The 21,234-nt window shown below is 38.6% G+C and overlaps 1 protein-coding gene across 6 annotated transcripts in view; it reads right to left on the reverse strand.

Moving 5' to 3' along the window:
- Window positions 1–705: 705 nt before the first annotated feature.
- kmt2ca (lysine (K)-specific methyltransferase 2Ca) overlaps window positions 706–21,234 on the reverse strand; it is a 252,908-nt gene continuing 232,379 nt past the window's right edge. For all 6 annotated transcript variants that reach the window (XM_049480854.1, XM_049480856.1, XM_049480857.1 and 3 more), the window contains 15 exons: window positions 20,245–20,386; window positions 19,084–19,231; window positions 17,951–18,129; window positions 17,591–17,727; window positions 15,603–15,870; window positions 13,278–13,417; window positions 11,149–11,247; window positions 9,142–10,300; window positions 6,893–7,029; window positions 6,659–6,789; window positions 5,631–5,808; window positions 4,361–4,477; window positions 4,173–4,246; window positions 3,946–4,054; window positions 706–2,789 (listed from right to left, as the gene is read on the reverse strand). In XM_049480854.1, coding sequence (XP_049336811.1) covers window positions 2,697–2,789; window positions 3,946–4,054; window positions 4,173–4,246; window positions 4,361–4,477; window positions 5,631–5,808; window positions 6,659–6,789; window positions 6,893–7,029; window positions 9,142–10,300; window positions 11,149–11,247; window positions 13,278–13,417; window positions 15,603–15,870; window positions 17,591–17,727; window positions 17,951–18,129; window positions 19,084–19,231; window positions 20,245–20,386 — 3,111 coding nt within the window. In that variant the 3' untranslated portion in view covers window positions 706–2,696. The remainder of the gene's footprint in view (window positions 2,790–3,945; window positions 4,055–4,172; window positions 4,247–4,360; window positions 4,478–5,630; window positions 5,809–6,658; window positions 6,790–6,892; window positions 7,030–9,141; window positions 10,301–11,148; window positions 11,248–13,277; window positions 13,418–15,602; window positions 15,871–17,590; window positions 17,728–17,950; window positions 18,130–19,083; window positions 19,232–20,244; window positions 20,387–21,234) is intronic.

Below are 21,234 nucleotides of genomic sequence, written 5' to 3' on the forward strand. Positions count from 1 at the left end.
CTAAATGGGCCTTTTGGAAAGCTCAGCTGAGCAAATTTTTTTCCAGGTAACGAGTTCTGTGATTAGTCTAACGAGTAGGACAGGTGCGGTGAACACCTGATTTGCTTTCTGCACAAAAAATGCATTCAAAGAATTTCATTATTGCACTATTTCAAATTATTCTAATTCGTTGACCAGCACCATTCGTTTTTTTAGCATTTAGGTAAATAAAGAAGCAGCTATAATAAACTGATTCATATTTGTAAGAGATATACAGTATTTACAGGATCTTTTACCGATTAATGCTCATTACAAAGAGTATTTAAATCTGTACCAGTTATTCTTTCATTCATTTGCTTCAATGCAATTAATTTAAATTGTAATTTATTAGATTATTATTTTTTTATCGTCTGACAGCACTATTAAAAAAACAAAAAATCTGAAATGTCATGTAAAAAACTGAATTAGCCAAAAAATAAAACGGATTTCATAGGGCCCTACAGATGCAGTTCTGAGTGATATTGAAATATCTGAAAAAATTTATAATTGATATTGAAATATTAAGATATTGAATTATTGTCCAGCCCTATTATATAGTGCAGAATGCAATTGGGAGTCTCAGTCTCAGAAAAATGAAAGGTTGTCTTTAAATGAGAGAGAAAACACTCTAAAAGTGAACGACTGGCATTAAAAAAACTCATCCGGAGGATGAAAGAAGAGTAAGTGTTAAAGATGTAAAATATTTATTTTTTTGTAAATGTTCCTAAATCTGATTCCACAAACTCCAAAAACCCATTACACTTTGTATACTTCAAAAGGCTTCATTTTTGACATTGTATACTACTGTACAGGACCAAGAAAAGACAAATACTGTTAATAATGTCTGAGTTTTTTGTACAAGAGGGGGAAAATACCCAAGGAACAAATTTCATTACAACCAGTCATTTGAGAAATTATGTACAATTGATTCATTCGAAAGTTTAAAAAATACATCATGCCATGTATATTACAAGCGCAGGACTCTGGATTTACCAACGACTGTAGTCCACTAGAGCTGTGCACACATCAAAACTTCATTTGGAGCTGGTTCAGCCGAGCGCGTTCACCAGGGCTTTTTTAATCTTTATTAAGATCCAAACGTCAAACCATGAGTTTTTTTTTTTTAATCGATTATTCAAACACTAAACAGCATCTTCCTCAGAATCATGTAAACCAACTAAAAGAGAAAAAACAAAACCAAAAGCATATTTTACATTTCTGATGTCAAAGCAATGTGAAAGGCATTTAAACTCTCTCTCTCTAACTCTCGCGCTCTTGAGCTTCAGCTCCTGGATTCTGTTCAGGTGGATTAAAGAGAGTGAATTAATGATTATTAGCAGCGCACGTCGTTCGCCATTAAAACAGCTCAGCACAGAAGAGTTCAAAAGTGACAATCGGCGCAGCGTGATTGGTGCGTCCTTTGATTGCAAAAGTGAAACGTGAAATTTTAAAAAAAAAAGTGTAAAAGCAAAAAGCAAACAAAAATAAAATAAAATTAGAGAAGATTCAAGTGGTCAGAATTAATTTTAGACAATATTGACTCTACATTCTAAATACAACAAAAATACTCTGAAATCTTTCCATCATTATCATTATTATTATTTTTTTGTATTTTTTTTTTTTTTTTTACAGATTCTGTACAGGTTTATACAACACATAAACTCTCAAAATGATATTATGACATCCTTCTTCTTTAAATATTTTTTTTATTATTATTTTCTTATTTTTCTGAAGAAAAACAAAACAAAAACAAAACAAAAAAAAAAAAAAACAGAAAATCACCCAAATCGCTATAATAATGAAGTTAAGGTAGCATTTGGTCGAGTATTTCTAAGCTCTTAAATTTTTTTTTGACGGATATTTACATTTTACATTGTTTATAAAGTAACACGTTCTGTTCAATCTGCATGCTTCCGAAGAAGCTTGACTCTTATTTTCTCGTTTTTTTTTTTATTTTTATTTATTTTATTTTTTTATCCACATTCTTAAAAAATAGCTTCAATCGATAATAAATACAAAAACGTCATCTCGTTATTTAACAGAAATCGGAAAAAAAAGGAAAGAAAAATAAACTGACTCATGGAATCAAGTATTTTTAAACTGTTTTTTTTTTGTTGTTGTTTTTAGTGCAAGTTAATATTCCCTTAGCTTTATCCCTAAGGAAGTCTTCTCAGTACATTCCTTGTTCAGTGGTGTCTACATTTCTGTTTCTATATACTGTGTGTATCTGTCTATTTATATTCATATAGATTTATATAGATTTATTTATATATTTATATTTATATATAATCTGTATCCAGAGGACCTGCCTCTTAATATCTAAATAAGGCTGTGGCCAGCACGTTACTGTCCTGCTCAGCTGGTGAGATTTAACCCAACGCCCTTCAGGCTCCTGTCAACCCAGGAGTTCAGGTGGGAAAGGCTCACCATAAAAGCCCCTCCACCCCCCCACCCTCGTCCTCGCCCTCACCTGTCCGTCTCAAAGCGACCCCGCCCGGCCTGTCTGCCTCGTCTCCTCGCCTCTTACAGTTCTACGGTCTTGCGTCTGCCCTGATAAGTTTAAAGATTAAGTAAGAAAATGCGTCCGGTTTAGAAACGGGCCTAGAAAAAGAGAAGGAATGCATATGTGTGGAGTTCCAACGTTCTTCTCTCCACCCCCCTCCAAACTCCTCTTCCGTTCAGTTCATCCACTTCCTGCAGTTTACTGCACCACAGTGACAAGGAATCTTATGCTGGTCGTCTTCGAGATCAAATTTGTAGTCGTAGCAGAGCTGAGAAAAAAAAAAGAAAAAGACAAATTAAAAAATATAATCCTGTTTTTCTTGTAAAAAAAAAAAAAAAGGCACCAAAGAAACTTTGGCCAATTCAGTTCAAAATGAGAAACTCGTATTATAACGATGTATTACATACAGAGTGATCTATTTTAAGCGTTTGACTTACAGCCAATGAAAACCCAAAAATCAGTATCTCTTCTTATAAAATTAGAATATTATATAAGACCATTTGGTACTTTCTGCAGTGAGGGCAGTGTGCCAAGTCCTGCTGGAAAATGAAATCCACATCTCCATAAAAGTTGTCAGTAGCAGAGGGAAGCATGAAGTGCTGTAAGATTTTGTGGGAAAACAAAACTGCACTGACTTTAGACTTGATAATAAAACACAGTGGATCAACACCAGCAGATGACATGTCTCTCCAAACCATCACTGATTGGTGGAACTTCACACTAGACCTCGAGCAGTTTGGACTGTGAGTCTCTCCACTCTTCCTCCAGACTCTGCTCCCTTCATTTACAAATGAAATGTAAAATGTACTGATGATCAGTGATGGTTTGGAGAGACATGTCATCTGCTGGTGTTGATCCACTGTGTTTTATTATCAAGTCTAAAGTCAGTGCAGTTTTGTTTTCCCACTAAATTTTACAGCACTTCATGCTGAACCTCTGATAATGACAACTTTCATTTTCATTTTCCAGCAGGACTTGGCACACTGCCCACACCGCCAAAAGGACCAATTGGTCTTATATAATATTCTAATTGTCTCAGAGACTGATTCTTAGGTTTTCACTAGCTTTAAGCCATAATCATTAATAATAAAAGACATAAATGCTTAAAATAGATCACTCTGTGTTCAATACATTTATATTATATGAGTTTCAAATTTTGAACTGAATTACTGAAATAAAAAAAAATCTTTGGTTGCTTGTTCCACTGGTATTTAGATGGTTTTAAACAATCAAAAAGCTAATGCAGGTTTTATAGTTGCTTTTGAAAGTCTGGTAAATCTACTATAGCTACATCTACATTAATACAATATGCTCTGTTCTGGTTCACACACCTATTTTTAAACCTTTTGGTTCAATGTAATCTTATTACTATTATATTTTATTATTTTATATACTATTTTAAGAGTTTATTATACATGACTTACCTCCTCCCCGCGCTGTATCCTGCGGTTGGAGGTGATCATTATTTTGTGGTCTTTCTCAAAGGTCACGACCTCAGCTATGCAGTTGGGTGCACAGGAGTGGTTGATGTACCTGACAGAACAGATTCAATTACAGGGTAAATGTGACAGAAAACATAACATGACCAGTCTTTCACTGTATGAGCTAAACCAGATGCTGCTCTGTAACCATAACCACGGTCTGGTCCTACCTCGCAGGTCCTCCAGTGATGGTGGCGTCGATCACGTGCTCACTGTCGATGCGGAACATATAGACTCCACGGTTCTACAGTTTAAAATGCAAAAATTAATACTCGTTTTCACACAAGCAGGTAAAAAACAACAGTTTCTGAGCATGTTTTACAGAATAAAATTGGTAAAACCAAAGCAGCACACGTACCTGAGATTCGTACATCTTCTCCTTGCGGTTTGCCACCTCGTTACGGATGATGGTACCGATGTATTCAATGACCAGCGTGTCTTTCTCAATGTCCCGAGCAGCGTACAGCCCCAAGCCCTGCAACAGACACGCCACAAAGCAGTGAGCAAACAGAACTGATTCATATTTAGTAGGGATGCACTGAATATTTGGCAACCTAAAATTCTTAAATGGTTTCACTGTTTGGCCAAATGAGTGAAAATACTAAAACATTTTACCAAACAATGACGAGTACACTTTTTATTTTAAGTCATGTTGTAGATTTTCAGCAATAGCATCAGGCCAACATTCCACCTTGTAACGAATGGCACTACTAAGGTACATTTATGATTGAAATGGCACTTTTAACTAAAATCGCATCACTGAGGTACATTTATTACTGGAATAGAACTGCAGAGGTACGTTTATTATTAGAATAGCAATAGAATAGATTGCTAAGGCACATTTGTGACTAAAATTGCACTGCTGAGGCACATTTATGACTGCTAAAGTAAATTTATTATTAAATTACATTATAAAATGAGATACACATAGAATTAAAACTGCACTTTTATACAAATGCTACTTAGGTAGACAAATTACTGAAATAACACTGCAAGGTAAGTTTATTGTTAGAATTGCACTCCAGAGACACATTTGTGACTAAAATAGCACTGCTGAGGTACATTTGAGACTGAAGTAGCACTAATGTAGTAAATTTATGATCAGATTGGCTCTACTGACTTTCCTAACTAAAATTGCACCACTGATGTACACTAGTTACTGGAATAGCACTTCAGAGGTAAATTTATTTATTTTATGATGAGAATATTAGAATTAGAATTATTTTGCTTTGTTTGCTTTATGTTTGTCTACTGTATTGTTGTTCCATGTTCCCCCATGGTTCTGGAGGAATGTAATTTTGTTACGCTGTGTACCTGTATTCAGATGTAATGAAAATAAAAGACTCTTGACTTGACTCAAGTATTAAAAATGAAAAAGGTTAAGTGTTCAATATGTATTTTAATTTGCATGTTTGTAATGACTTTCTTTAAAAAGAAAGACAAAATAAAGTTAAGCCATTTAGCGATTTTATTGATAACTTAAATATAATGAAAAATGCTGAAAAATAAACCTGTTCAGTATTTGGACTTCAGTTTCAACAACACCTTACTTTATCCCTTGTATAAAACTGTATTGACATTCCATATTCTCTTCTATTATCAGTGCCTCAGAACCGAGGCTGTGGTACCTGGATGCGCGAGCGGGCCAAGTAGACATTGGACTTCCACTCGGCCTTCATGCGGCGGTACTGGGAGGACTTGGAGTGGACGAACTGCTTGCTGTAGGGGACGCCAGTGAGCTCAGCAGGGCTGCCGCCGTTGGTCTGGAGGGTCTTAATGGTGCTGCCACTGGTCAGGGTGTGTGGCCTGAAGGGACACATTAAAATAGAATTAAAAGACTGTCTGGAGAACAGTTCTAATAATAATGAAAAAGCAGAGGCAAGATCAGGTATGGGAATAACACTGAAACAGCAGAACACTGTATTTTGCAGCATTTTGCATGAATAATAATACTGAAGACGAAAAAGACGTTAAGACAGAGAAATCACCTCAGAAGAGACCTCTTAAAAATGATGAGTTTCTTTGATTTTACCAAATTGAAAACCTCTGGAATATAATCAAGAGGAAGATGGATGATCACAAGCCATCAAACCACCAAACTGAACTGCTTGAATTTTGGCACCAGGAGTAAAGCAGAATAAAGTTATCCAAAAGCAGTGTGTAAGACTGGTGGAGGAGAACATGCCAATATTCCACCAAATATTCCACCGTTTCTCATTTTCTGCAAATAAATGCTCTAAATATATAAAATATATACAATATTTATATTTAAAATTTGGGAGAAATGTTGTCTGTAGTTTATAGAATAAAACAACAACATTTATTTTCCTCAAACATAAACCTATAAATAGCAAAATCAGAGAAACTGATTCAGAAACTAAAGTGGTCTCTTAATTTTTTCCAGAGCTGTACTATAGTTTTTATATCTACACATGATCTTGAAATTCAAAATCTGGATTAGTGACCAAAATTAAATGTAAACCAGCGTCAGACCCCATATTAATCAGTTAATCCCCCTCTATGCTGAACAGCACTGTTAGGGAACGGAGGTGGTGACACTAAGAAACAGGACAGGCTGGACTTGTGGGTAGATGATGGATGATGGGTAGATGATTAGAAATAAATTGTAAATTCTACAGAATACCTCAACACCAACCTCTTGACGTGTGTTAATGCCTTAGGCTCAGAGCGAGCACATCCTGAGGGGTTGATGGCCAGAGGCAGCTCCATCAGAGGATTACGGCCGTAGCGGAAGGTGTAGCGTGAACACGCCTCCACTCCAGGCAGCTGAAACAGAAAGCAGGTAAAACAAACACACACAAACACAAACTGTAAGAACAAGGTATTTCCAGTAAATACAGCAGAATTAAAGCGGTTTCACACGTCGTACCGATTCCACGATCCTGGTGACTGCAGGTACAGTCAGTCCGAACAGGTCCTCTCCCTTCAGGTAGACGGGGAACAGTTTGAGAATACCGGTTTCATTCCTTCTGTCAGCTACTGGCTCCAGGACCTTATCCCACACTCCTGCACAGAGAATAAGATGCGGTTTTAACTTTACACTCATTAAAAATGATTTTGTGAGCTCAAAGGGTTTTTTTTAAATGGATGCCAGAGTTTTAGGGTGCCTCAGTGTCTGTTACCTTCTGGCTCTCTCCCTTTAGTTAGGCTGTTTTATTTAGATCTGCAGGAGTCAATATCCACACTGTGATAATGCTACTTATTGTCTGTTCTCCAAAAATCCAGTTCAAGGGTGTGATTGGAGATAACCACACCTTCACACACTTATTCTTAAATGTTTTATACATTTATATATACAGTTATTATTTTTACTGTTCACTTTATAATTCACTTAATAACCTTATGATCTCTGCTCTCTTTTTAACTGTCACAATGACACAAGGCTTTGGAGGTTGTTTGTACTTTTTCAGGAATCAGGAAGGTCAGAGTGTTTTCATCAACAATGAGAGCTGTGAGGAGAACGTGACCCTGAGTGGCAGAGAAGCTTCACTGCTGTTCTGCTGTTCTGGGACCAGTGCATATGAACTAGGAGACAAGCAGCTATCTGAGTGAAGTGCTGGGAACCTCTCCTCAGATAGCCAGCGCTTGCCTGTTCTACACACCGTAAAGTCACACACAGGCCAGAAGATCTTTCCATCCACTCTTTTCCTCCGTTTCATCTTCCCACAGACTTTAGGACACTTAAGGACTGTCTGCTGTGTTCATGAAGGACACAGAGCTGAACAACATCATGATAAGAACTTGTTGCTCAGACAGGCTGGAGCTGATCACGTCATTAAAACTGGACAACAAGCTGTTAACTGGACTCTGCTGACGTAATCATATTGATAAGTTCTGTCCAATCACATGTCATTTGCATAAATGTATAACTGCTTGGATGAAGTCTGAGGAGTTCTCTCTGGCCCTCGACTGGCTTTAGTTTCTTTTTCTTTCTTTCTCTCTCTCTCTTTCTCTCTCTCTCTGGGTTGTGAATGTGTTGATCTATCGAGATTTTATTACACTATGTGTTGACTCGTTGATGTACTTTTACTCTTTTCTAATATATATCTATTAATATTTGTTCCTTTTATATATATCTGTAATGCTGAAACTATTTTTCAAGTAAACTTTAATATATTTTAAATTCTAAGCTCTGACTCATTGGTCATCATTTCATGTTCTGAGATTTCTCACATCCGAGTTTTATCTAAGTCATGCTGTGGTAAATTACCCTACACAGTCAAAACTAATTCCATCTTTCTGCCTTCCTCTGCTAAGTTAAGTAAATAAAACTGTAGTTCTTTTATTTTTTATTAAAATTATTTATATTATTTTAAAGTCACACAAGCGCTGGATGTTAATCCACACAGATTTCTCTCCCAAAAACAGTTTATTTGGGTGAGTAAAGCGCTTCTGCTTATGTACAGTAAGCTTAGATTTCCAGATTTCCACTAAGGCTGGGTGCAGCAGCATTAGCATTAGCAGCTAACCACTAGCACTACACTGAGGAACCCTGAGTGTTCCGGTAACCAAGGCAACATTAGCTAGCGGTTTGTTCCATGTAGCTTGTTTAAACACAGTAAACACGCAGACTACAGTCTGATATACTTGGCTCTGAAAGGCAAAAGAGCTAGCGCTTAGTGGCTAATGCTAATACTGCTACAGCTTCTGTGCTGGAGCACTAAACTGAAACTCCTTTATAACTCTGTACTTCAGCGGAGTGGCTTTACTGCTCCTTAATACCTGATTGGTAAAATTCATACAAAAGGCACACTCACTATTTTTGGGGAATTAAAGGACTTTAAAAGTGTGCCTTATAGTGCGAAAAAACAGTAATTCATAAAACATGACTAAACATGGCTATGTGCATATTTACATTATAAATGACTATGCTATGAAGCTTATAGTAATTTATAAGAAATTATAACATATGTCTTTCTATGCTCTTAAAAAAGTGCCACTTTCTTTACAGTGCATAATGTTAACTCTGTTCCCTACTAGTATTTACTGAAGCTAAAGATTAATTTTTTTAGACTAAATCAGTAGTTCTAAGAGCAAGAATGTACTAGACTGATCTGTCACCACAGTTTTATCTCCATTCTTCTGTAAGTTATCTCCAAGTGAAGGTGTGATGCTCACCTTTAGGTGAAGATCCAGTCAGCAGCAGGTCCTCGTAGCCCTGCTCAATCACCCGGATGCTGAACTCGGGCTCACCGTCCTTCTCGTCGATGGAGCAGAGGTACCTGCAGCGGCGGTTCCCGTGCCGCATGCTCCAGTAGATGCGGCTGGCCTCGTAGCCCACAGGGAAGATGGCTGCGGAGGAGTGGAAGTCCTCCATCTGCTGTGGCAGGAGCTGACCGACCGCGTGGAACACCAGGCTGCCCACGCGGAAGGTGTGCTCGCGTTCCCCGCGCTGCACGATGCTGGCGATCTGCCGCGCCTCGTCTCGCTGCACGTAAACGCGGCGGAACACGGCGAAGCAGCGCAGCTCGTGGTCCATTCCTCCGAGAGTCCCGACCCCAAAGCTGTTTGAGTTTCCTCGAGGCCTGTGCAGGTGGCACAGCATGGTCTTGTCCTTAAAGAAGGTACACTGGGCCTTGAGGGCACAGGTGAAGTGGTAGGCGTTGGTGCAGCGCAGGCGGTGGCAGCCGCTGGTAGCTCCAGTCTGCTGACAGTAGGCGCAGCGCACGGAAAGTCCACGTCTCAGAGCCAGTTCCACGTTGATGAGTGCTCCGGCTTGGGTCTCGTACACTTCTGTGGACCACAGAGCACAGTTCAGGTGCACCCACACATCCAAGTCCAGGTTGAGCAGCCGGGCAGGTCCGTCTGTGAGCCCATCGCCCTCCTCGTGACAGAAACAGCAGCGCCGCAGGTCTTTAGGCAGCGGTTCTGGTCGCAGGGACGCGTCCAGCTTCTGCAACAGCAGCTCCAGTTCACCGTCGTCACGGACCTGAAGGTTTCCCCTGGGTATCACGATCTGGACGCTCCACTTCCGCCAACGAAGTCCCTTCCAACGTTTGCCAAACATGCGGGATTGGGAATCCTCACCTCCGTGAACTGCCCTAGGCCGGGGTTTCAGCTTCACCGTGACCTTGAGAGCATCAGGTTTTACCTCGGCCTTGGGCGTCTCAGGTGAGACCGAGGGGAAGAAGATGGGCGGGGTGGAGGGCGGAGACTGCTTAGGCTGCATCTGGGCCAGACAGTGCACATCCATGGTGGAAACGTTGGTACTGTACTGATGGAGAACCTTGGCAGGGTTTTTGTCCTCAGAATCCTCAGGAAGGACAGCGGCATTCGGCTAAAATACAAGTACACAGGGTTTCATATTGAGCCTCATCCAATACATTCTATGAATATTACCAATATGAATATGTCCAATAATTTGTCCAATACTTTGTACTATCTTCCAATGGCGAGTACTACACTCTGTACTACCTTTACTATCTAGTATTACTCGATTCAACCTTCCAGTGGCCAAAATTCACTGTACTACATTTACTGTCTAGTATTACACTCTGCACTACCTTCACTGTCCAGGATTACTCTGTGCTACCTACAAATAGCCAGTTTTACACCCTGTACTACCTTTACTCTATAGTTTTTACACTCTATACTACCTTAACTCTCTAGTTTTAAACTCTATACTACCTTAACTCTCTAGTTTTTACACTTTATACTACCTTAACTTTCTAGTTTTAAACTCTATACTACCTTAACTCTCTAGTTTTACACTCTATATTACATTAACTGCCTAGCATTACACTCTATACTACCTTTACTGTCTAGTATGTATTACACTCTGTACTACCTTCCAAGGGCCAGTACTGCACTCTGTACTATGTTAACTGTCTAGTATTACTCTGCACCACCTTCACTGTACAGTATTAAAAACTGTACTACCATTATTGTCCAATCTTACTCTGTACTACTTTCCAGTGGCCAGTACTACATTCTACACTACTTTCAGTGTCCAGTATAGCAGTCTATTCTACCTTTACTGTCAAGTATTACAGGCTGTGCTGCATTTTGTTCTATAAAAATAAAAACTTTATTGCCCAGTATTAAAGACTTTACACTAACATCTTCTTTACTGTACTGCACAGTGTGTACTACCTATTAATATTCACAGCATTATCTGCAGCTTACCTTGCTGTCTGCTGGTTTGGTCTGCACAGCAGACGAGTAGAGAACTAAGCAGTTGTGGCTGCAGAAGACAGCGCTGCCCTCTGCCCGGGGTCGGCCCTCCTGTGGAGAGAACATGAGTCAGAGCGGCAGTGCCACAGGCTCGGGGGGGAGCTGGGATACGGGGGGTGTACCACTTTTTCCACCTACTGCCCCAAATCGTCATCAGACAGCACCTTTAAACAGCTCACTTAAGAGCAGGAGATCAAACACTGCCTTATAACACAGACCTTCTGCTGATGCCAGAGGAACTCATTACATCTGCACTGTGTAAAGGAGGAGCGCAGTGATCAAAGCCACAACGTCACCTCCTCAAGTCACCTCCACAAACCCGTGACCATGAAATGAGCAGTTTGTGAGCATCCTGGGGGTTTAGCACAGCGACTGAACACACAGTCACCCTCAGGTAATGTCAGTCAGCTCAGGTAATTGTAGCGGGGGGATTTTCACTTCCTGTTGGGTTTAGATTATTAGCATAATTAGGGAGCTTCTCTAAGAAGAGGAGTCATTTACCCTGAAGAGCCTTCAGGGTGCTGTGGAGTCACCCAGGCTGCAGGGAGCCATGAGAACAGAGTCTGTACCTGAGCTCATGTTACACATCTACTCTTACAGGTCTCTCTGGAGGCCGTCAGGCTCCATGACTCAACTGGAGACTGAAAGTACAGACTTTACACTCAGATCAGGTTCACTGAATCACTGAGAAACAGCAGCCGTGTTCAATAGGATGAATTAGAATGGCTTATGGGTTTTTTCATGTGCAGCATTACTAACAGAGTATTGGTTAACTAACTGTATGCTTTAAACATAAAGTAATATCATGTATGGGTGGGCAATTTTATATCGTATACAATATATCGTGACACATCGTGATAATAGGGCTGTTCTGTCTTAAAAGTAGTCTATTATTTACTGTGAAGCTTTAAGTGTATTTATTGTATAATTGTTTTAGTTTGCAGTTTATATGCATGCACTAAATATTCTGCAATATTTTTTGCTGCATTATATTATTTGATGCTATATTATTTATTTTGCCACAATATGATTATGCTGTTATACTATTATACTATATTCCTGAAATTAATTAATTATTTTTCCTATAATTTTTAGTTTTCCTATATCGCCAAGTATATCGTTATCGCAAAAATACCCTGAAATATCGTGATATTATTTTAGAGCCATATCGCCCACCCCTAATATCATGATATTCCTTAAGATATGAGAAAACATTGACATTTATAAATGCATTTAAAGAATATACTATTGCCACAAAAATCATTAAAAAGGTTTATGTAGCATAAATATATGTTTTCCATGCATTCAGTAAAAAACAAAAAAAATCTATAAATGTTCTAATTGTCTATTTCTATTTCGTGAACAGTAACTTTACAAGACCATGATTTGTTTAAAGTAATAGTGTAACAATTTAAAAATGCAGCATATTTAGTGATGTATATAAACAGCAAACAAATAATTAATAGTAAATACAGTAAATATCACAATACAAAATTGACTGCATTCAGTTACCTAATTTATTTGTATCTATCATTTTAACGCATAAATGGTAATGTTCCCCTAACAATAAAGTTACATCAAATAACAGAGCTTATGACAAACACTGTTAAATGGTTAAATAATGCATTAGCTGTAAATGAATATGTACTGTCATAAATTTTAAGTACTCTTAATTAATCTACACTAACACTGTAAAGTGTTACTAATGTTCCTGCTATTTTTTTAAAAGCTTAAAATTATACTTTTGTGTAATACTTGACTGTACTGTAAATTACGGTCATTATCAATGTATTCCAAGTTTTAATATAAGGGGCTTAGGTAAACTATGCATTTTGTATTTCAAATGATCTAAAATACTTTATGTTGGCAAAATAGGCATAAAATATGTATTATTGTACTATTCCTAATACTAATATTATTTTATTTATTATTATTTAATAAATTATTTATTAGGATTTATATGTAGATGAAGGTGCTGCTGCTTTTTGTTATTGGTTATTGATGAATCTGTAATAACAGATACTGTTCTACTGTAAATGCATTGTTAGTTGTTAGATACACTCAGTTCTTTAATTCTGTACCTGTTTCTGGATGGGAAGGTCTTTGGAAGACTTGCGGACTCCGTTTCCCAGAACCACCACCTTGCAGTTGGCGCACCACTGAGGTTTCAGCCCTGGGCTGCTCCCATCCATCTGATACTCCTGCCTCACCGCAGCTGGACCTGAAATACAGCAGTGTGTCAATCAGACGCTCAGACCTGCAGTCCACCAAGCACCCGTTACTGAGTGACTGACAGAGAACCCGAGGGGAGGATAACACACAGAGTCACGTTACATAAACACATCTGAGAGAGAGAACACAGCCCGGTAGAGACAGCGGCCATCTTACATCTTACAACTATCTTACAACTGCTCTAATGAACACATTCAGCTACTTTAAACTGTACCCACACACTTTGTCTAGTCCCTGTACAAAAGCAGCATTACCAATAGAAAAGTTTTTAAATTGTATATATATATATATACATCAGTCCAAAAATGAATCGCTGCCGCCTTATCCCTGTAGAATCTAAAGCGAAACTTAACGTGAAGCATAGATAGATAGATACTTTATTGATCCCCGAGGGAATCGCACATGCATGCCACTGTTCAGACAGATGTCACATTAAAAAGACAGTGTGAACAGCCCTAACCTCCCAGGACCAACACTAACATTTTGCTCTACAAGGGCCTGGTGTCCTCATATGAGGCCATTATACTGACACCTAGAGGTGGAAAAGAGAGATACATTACAGTTTTGATTTTGTTTAGAAATTTAAATTAACATTAAATTTAAACATTTAAAGTTTTTTAACTTTATTTCTTTGTGTTAAAGCAGCACTTTAAATAAGCCATATTGCTCAAAGGGGCACAACTGTGGTTTATACTGTTGTTTCTACTTTAAAAAAATAAAATATATGTTGACATCATTTTTCTCAGAAATTACATCATGTAAAAAGATAATAATTTGTTTTTACACTAAGCAGTTGCCAATTCGCACAATTGGCAAAAGCCCTATCTGGACAGAATTAGTTTCTGAGGGGGTTCTGGGGTAATTTTCCTCTTTTATGTTTTTTTTAATCCTCTGTGATTTTATTTCCGTCTGGAATGACCATGTACCTGGTTTTCTCAGACATCCTCTGAGAAAATTACAGGCTGAATTATCTACTGAACTTCGTGCTCCTCCGGTAATTTTAGTCCTGTCTGGATCCACATCTCTGAATTTCGTCTCCTTGCGTTAAATAAAATAGGTGTTTGTCCACTGCCGCGCACCGTAATCACGGAGATCCACGTAAAAACACAACAGCAAGTGGAAATGGAGGAGCTACTGATGTCACGTGACCAAGAAAGCCAAAAAACTCACTGGTCCTCCTGTTTTTTCAATTGCAGTTCGTATTTAAGAGTTTAATCACAGAGTAGAAGTGTGAGATATTTTTTTACAAACTAATCCTCTCTAGATAGGGCTTTAGAGAAATAAAAAATGCATGCCAAGAGTTGGGGTCTCACATGCTATGTGAAATTAGCATATAGAGAAACAGTTTTTCCAACAAAAGCGGGATACAATCTTTTAAATCTTCTTCATTTGAAAGAAACCATGATAATAGGAGCATAATAAGGTGTCCCAATAGTTACACTATACTTGTGAATATAGTATGCTTCTAAAAAAAAAAAACTTAAAATTCAGATCCTTCAGATCTCGTTTTTGTCGTATTCAGAGGCGACAACAATTCAAGCAACAAATCACAGTTATTTCAGAGCACTCGACAACGTGAAGCACCTGAGCCAACATTAGATGGGGGGTCTGGCTTTTTTTTTTTTTTTTTTTTTACGTTAAAAGTACAAAGCTGGGAGTTAACAAGCGCTGTCTGCAGGCCTAGTCTACAATCATTACTGCCGTTCGTTAACATTACACATCTCAGACACAATCAATAACGCAGTGTGTCCGGGGAGAGGAGAAAGACCCCCTCCCTCCCTCCCTCCCTCCCTCAGGCTAGACGCTGCTTTGCCGTTAACAAGCCCTCATTTAGAAGGGATAAGAAAAATATCTAACAATAAAATCCATTCACCTTCAGAAATAATAAATCGGGAAGCCTTTTTATTTTTTTTTATAAAATAAGTCCTTTTGAAATATTTAAAAAAGAAAGAGAGAAAATGACAGCCTGCTGGATCCTCTATAAGTGAGGAGCGAGGGTGAAAACCTGTGATTTAAACCACTTGAGAGAAACATCAGTGACCTAATTTGAAGAAGCAGTAAATCCCTGTAATCATGGGTCATTAGATATTGACAAAGCACGTCAATGGCTGCAATTTGTAACACTTCATCGCCAGCTGTCCCTCAGGAGAGCCTGTTGGTTCAGATTCACTCACCGGCGTGGTTGTGGGGTCCGCAGTTCTGATTTGGGGCGACCATCCCCGGGGGGCCGGAGGGTCCCGGCAATCTGGGGAACCTCATAGCAGCCTGGGGAAACAGAGAAGCGTGGCGGGGGTCCAGAGGCTGGGTCTGGGGGACCTTGATCCCTGCTAGCATGGCCAGGGAGCTCCGGGGCTCTGGGCCCGGGGTGCGGATCACCTCGAAGTTGGCCGGGACAGGAACGCAAAGCAGCTCCGCTACTGCCGCCACCACTCCATGAATGTTCTGGAACAGGAGCAGAAAATGACTTAATTCAGATTAATTCAGAGTTTTAGTTTTGGCTACACTAGTTTACCGATTTGTAAAGCTGCTGAGACTTATTTTTTCATTAATAAATTAACTTTGTCTACGTTCTAAGACAGGGTTCGGCCATAGGTGGCCCACGGGCAAGCGTGAAACATCTCGCCCGTGATGTTGTTTGAACTATAATGAAAAAATAAATAAAATAAAATGCTTCTCTGGTGAGCTTTTGTTTACATTCCTCCCCTGTCTCTATACTTTAGTTTCTGCCCGTTTCTTTTTTCCACTTGTTCTCGGGCTCCCTATCTCTTTAAAACAGCGTTTTTTTTACCATGATATTCTTTAAATTACTTTCAATAAAAAAATTAAAAAAACCACGCCAATATCAATTTCTGTAGTTTTTCACTTTGGCACAATGTGAATCTGACAGTCATTCTGTGTATTTTGCTAGAATTTTATGATTATCAGTTTAGAATTGTTTTAATATGACTTAAAATAAAATCTTTACACTGACATCATTTTAAAAAACCCAATTAAAACGCTCCATGTTTACTCCAAGCGTTCACTATAGACTGCTGAATGCATGCATTATACAAAAGTATACAAAAGTATTCATACCCCTTGAACTTTTCCATATTTTTCACATTAAAACCACAAACATAATTATATTTCACTGGAATTTAATGTGAAAGACCAACACAAAGTTGTTCAATACTTTGTGGAGCCCCCTTTTGCTGCAATTACAGCTGCAAGTCTTTTAGTCTTTCTAGTGACTGAGATTTTGGGCCTCTTGGCTGCATCTCTGATCAGTGCTCTCGATGTTCGGCCTTGTCTTGGTAGGTTTACAGTTGTGCCGTACTCTTTCCATTTCTTGGTGACTGATTGTGGATCAGAGCTCTGTAAGATGTTTAAAGCTTGGGAAATCTGTTTATAGCCTAAACCTGCTTTAAACTTCTTAACAACCTTATTCCTGACCTGTCTGGTGTGTTCTTTGCAATTCCTGATGCTGTTTACTGTTTCCCCAGTGTTCTCTTAACCAACCTCTGAATCCATCACAGAGCAGCTGAATTTGTAGATCTTAGAGATTAGATTACACACGGGTGGACTTTTTTTAGTCATCAGCAGGCTGAATACTTTTGCACACCGCACTTTCCAGTTTATTTGTAAAAAATATTCTGCACTTCACAATTGTACACCACTTTGTGTTGGTCTACATTTGTTATATATATATATGTATATATATTTTTTTTAATTCACTGTTGTTCTTTTACATGTTCAAAATTTGACTTCTCTTAGTTTTAATCATGTTTGAATCATTCATGCTTTATTCTTATCTTATTTTTTATTTCCATTTTTATTGTTATTCTTTTACGTTTATGTTTATGTTTTCTTAATTTGACTTCTTTTTGTATTTTCTAATTTGTAAAGCACTTTGAATCACCGCTGTGTATGAAAGGTGCTATATAAATAAACTTGCCTTGCCTTTCACATTAAATTCCAATGTAATATATTTATGGTAGTGGTTGTAATGTGACAAAAAATGGAAAAGTTCAAGGGGTATGAATACTTTTGCAAGCCTCTGTATCTGGGCTCAGACAGAACGTGCACAGGCTTGAGTAGAGTAATTCTGGATATTTTGGCTTGATGTTAAGCTCTAATTATAAAAAGTTATATATTTAATCCTAACTCTGTGTAAGATCCTCACCTCTGCAGCAGCCTGGTTCAGTGTAAGTGCTATAGACATCAGACCAGCTTTAGAATAAGAGGAAGTGTGTTCAAACTGAGATCCAAAGAAGCTGCTCTGGGGTTCCTTCTTCACCTCCCACTGCTTCAGTTCAGTGCCTGTGTGAGAGAGCAGCAGTCAGTGAAGAAACATGAGAAAATATGTAAAAATAAAATAACACACAAACACACATGCAGTTAATAATTAATGATTGATAATAAATTAAACTGGGGTTATGCTAGCTGTGCAGTTACTATACACTTACTGTCAGCTATATTTGTTTTTTGGAGTAAAGATTACCCACAGCTAGTAAAAAAACACAGTATTATTTTAGGAACGCACCTTTCCCACTGGCACTGGGCAGCATTGGGATGGTGGGAGACATAGCAGGAGATAGAGGCTCATCCTTCACCAGAGACAAATCCGGGTAACGGCTGATCTCCATGCCCACTACGCTCTCCGGAGACGAGGAAGGGACAAAACTGTCCGGGGTGTCTCTGTCACTACAGTGGTCCTGACCTCTGTAACGAAATATTATTGACAAATATTAATATCCACAGGTGTATAATAATAAAAGCAGCAGAAGATTATTTTCTTTTTGCACAGTACAAGGCAAAATAATTTAGTAGATTTCAAAGGTTTTACACATCTCTGCTGGATTTTCTCAGTCAGTTTTATGAGGTAGAGTCACCTGGAATTCAGGCTTTCAGTTAACAGCTGTGCTGAACTCATCAAGAGTTAATTACTTGAATTCTTGTCTCTTAATAAAGTGTTTGAGAGCATCAGTTAAAGTAAAGTAGTGAAGAGGTAGAGTTACAGGTATACAGTGAATATTTGAGTAATACAGATTATGAGAAGCAAGAACTACTTAAAGTAAACTTTAACAAATGAAGGTCAGTCAATCTGAATAATTTCAAGTGCAATCAATGCAAGACCATCAAAAATGTTATGATGATGAAACTGGCTCTCATCAGGACCGTCCCAGAAAAGGAAGATCAAGAATTTCCTTTGTTGTACAGGATAAGTTCATCAGAGTTACCAGCCTCAGAAACTCTAAAGGTTAACAGCTCCCCAGATAAGAGCATATAAATGCTTCTTTACAGAGTATTTTCAATTCAATTCAATTTTATTTCTATAGCGCTTTTTTTTTTACAACAAAGGTTGTCACAAAGCAGCTTCACAGAGAAAAACAGGTCCACGCCTCTTATGAGCAGCACCACAGAGATACCAATTTTATGGCGACACAGTGGCAAGGAAAAACTCCCTTTAAGAGGAAGAAACCTTAGAAAGAACCAAGACTCAGTCAGAGAAACCCATCCTACTCGGGTTGACCCGCTTTTTTGGTTTGTTTAACTCTTTTAAGTTACTACATGATTCCTTATGTGTTCCTTCATAGTCTAAAAGATGACTTCAGTATTCATTTACAAAAAAAAACACCACATTTTTGACTGGTACTGTATTGAGTGAGGTCATACCGGAGCTCCTCCTGGTTGGTGTGAGGTGGTGTGGGGAGAGAAGCTGGAACATCAACAGTCTTGGGTCCCTGAGAAATAGCCTGAGCCAGGAGATCCTCCTCACCTCTGAATGGAGTTGGGAGATGCTTTGACCCCAAGCTTTTCGATACTGAGAAACACAAAAGCACAATGCTCATGAACTGCAGGCACATTTGAGTACTTTTACACATGTTTGAAGAGCAACAAGAAACTGTATCTGATGCGATCCAATAGATTTTGGACCAGGAAAAACAGTCCAACGCCCAAAAATAACATTTTAAATTGATGCGTTTCCACTGTGAGGCACATAAACTGAATGTACAGCTACCATATATCTCACCACAAACTATAATCTACATTTTAATATTCTGAAGTCATAGCTGGTTAAAAACTAAATTAAAAGGAGATTTTTTTTATAATTTTCTCAGTTTTATTTTTACTTAACTGAGGATAACTGAATTAACAGAGCACTCACAATCTTATAAATGGCTACTATATTATGCATACATCCAAATCATCAAAGAGGTCCGTGATATTGGAATATAACATACCAAACACCATGAAAACAAACCATCACATAACATTTTAGGCTTTAGTCTAGAATTGTCTGCTACTCTCAAAAACTTTAAACTCTCTACCTCAGTAACTGCTGTAATTATATATGTTCTATATGTTACAGTATGTTACACATCTCTGCACCTTATCCCCACTATACACATTAATATACCGTATCGGTACTGCACTGTCCTGCCTTTAAATTGTCTCGTCTTTTGTATTTATTGTTATTTATTGTTATAGTTTTATGTTGCACTGTCGTCACTCCTGCACTTTATGTTGTCTATTGCTTGTGGTTCTATGTTGCACCATGGTTCCAGAGGAACGTAATTTCACTGTGTACCTGTACTCAGATGTAATGACAATAAAAGCCTCTTGACTTGACTTGAATATCAAATTATACTGAATAAAAATAAGCACAGCGGCACTGTATACGCAAACAAAGACTGGAATCAGTTGATAGTACCCATCATTAACCAAGGTCTAACTTATATAATCTTATACATGCTGATGATTTAAGTGATTTAAAATGGGGCAATTCATCATAAGGAGAAATTATTTTCTATAACAGGAGAAACTTTGTTGTACCTTCATGTCCAGTCATAACAGCAGCTTTCCTGGCGAGCTCCTCGGCCGTAGCGAAGCCGTTCACCAGTTTCTGCCGCGCCACGGGGGGTGGAGTGGGTGGCAGAGAGGCGGGAGGTGTTGGAGGGTTGCTCAAGTTGTTTTGCTGCATGATGAGACACACACACACACACACACACATACATACACACATTAGAAATAAAAAAAGGGCTCAGTAGCTAAAGTACCGTATTCTTTGGACTATAAGGCGCACTGGTGTCGCCATGTATCCCTTCTATCGGGGAAGCGCCTAAGCAAACAAAACTGTAATAAAAAAAATAAAAAAAAACTAGCACTGCATGTTAATCTAGACATATTTTTCTGATGAACACTGTTTATTTGGGTGTGCAAAGCACTTCTGTTTATTTACAGTAAGCTTGGATTTCCAATATTCTGTCTAAGGGTGAGTTTTCAGCCAAGTTTCTCCATCACTAAGGCTGGGTGCATCAGCATTGCAGTGTTAGCGGGACGTAAATGCCGCCCGATAGCGCTACACTGAGGAACCCTGAGTGTTCTGGTAACCCAGGGCACTATCAGTTATCAGTTTATCACACATAGTCAGCAAACATGCAGACTACAGTCCAGGATACTTGTCTCTGAACATCGAAAGAGTTAGCACTGCGATTAACAGGTATTGCTAATGCTGCTGCACCAAGCCTTAGTGCTGGAGAAACTTCATTCATACAAGGCGCCTGAGAGCTGGAAAAATACAGTAAATTAAAATGCTCCCATATCATGTAAAACATCTCCAGACTTTCCACTTCACTGGAGATTCAGAACAGAGCTTCCCTCCACAGAATAGCAAGATCAGATGTTTTGACCTTTGCATAGATGCAACCACAGATGCAGCTCCCCTTCTGCAAACGGCAGTTAATAAGTTAGCTAACTAGTGAACTAGTTAACACACCTATAGCTAGTATGTGGTTTCCCCCATATACTCCCAAATAGCTGTAA

The sequence above is a fragment of the Astyanax mexicanus genome, chromosome 6 (genome assembly GCF_023375975.1).
Source record: "Astyanax mexicanus isolate ESR-SI-001 chromosome 6, AstMex3_surface, whole genome shotgun sequence".
Classification (NCBI taxonomy): Eukaryota; Metazoa; Chordata; class Actinopteri; order Characiformes; family Acestrorhamphidae; genus Astyanax; species Astyanax mexicanus.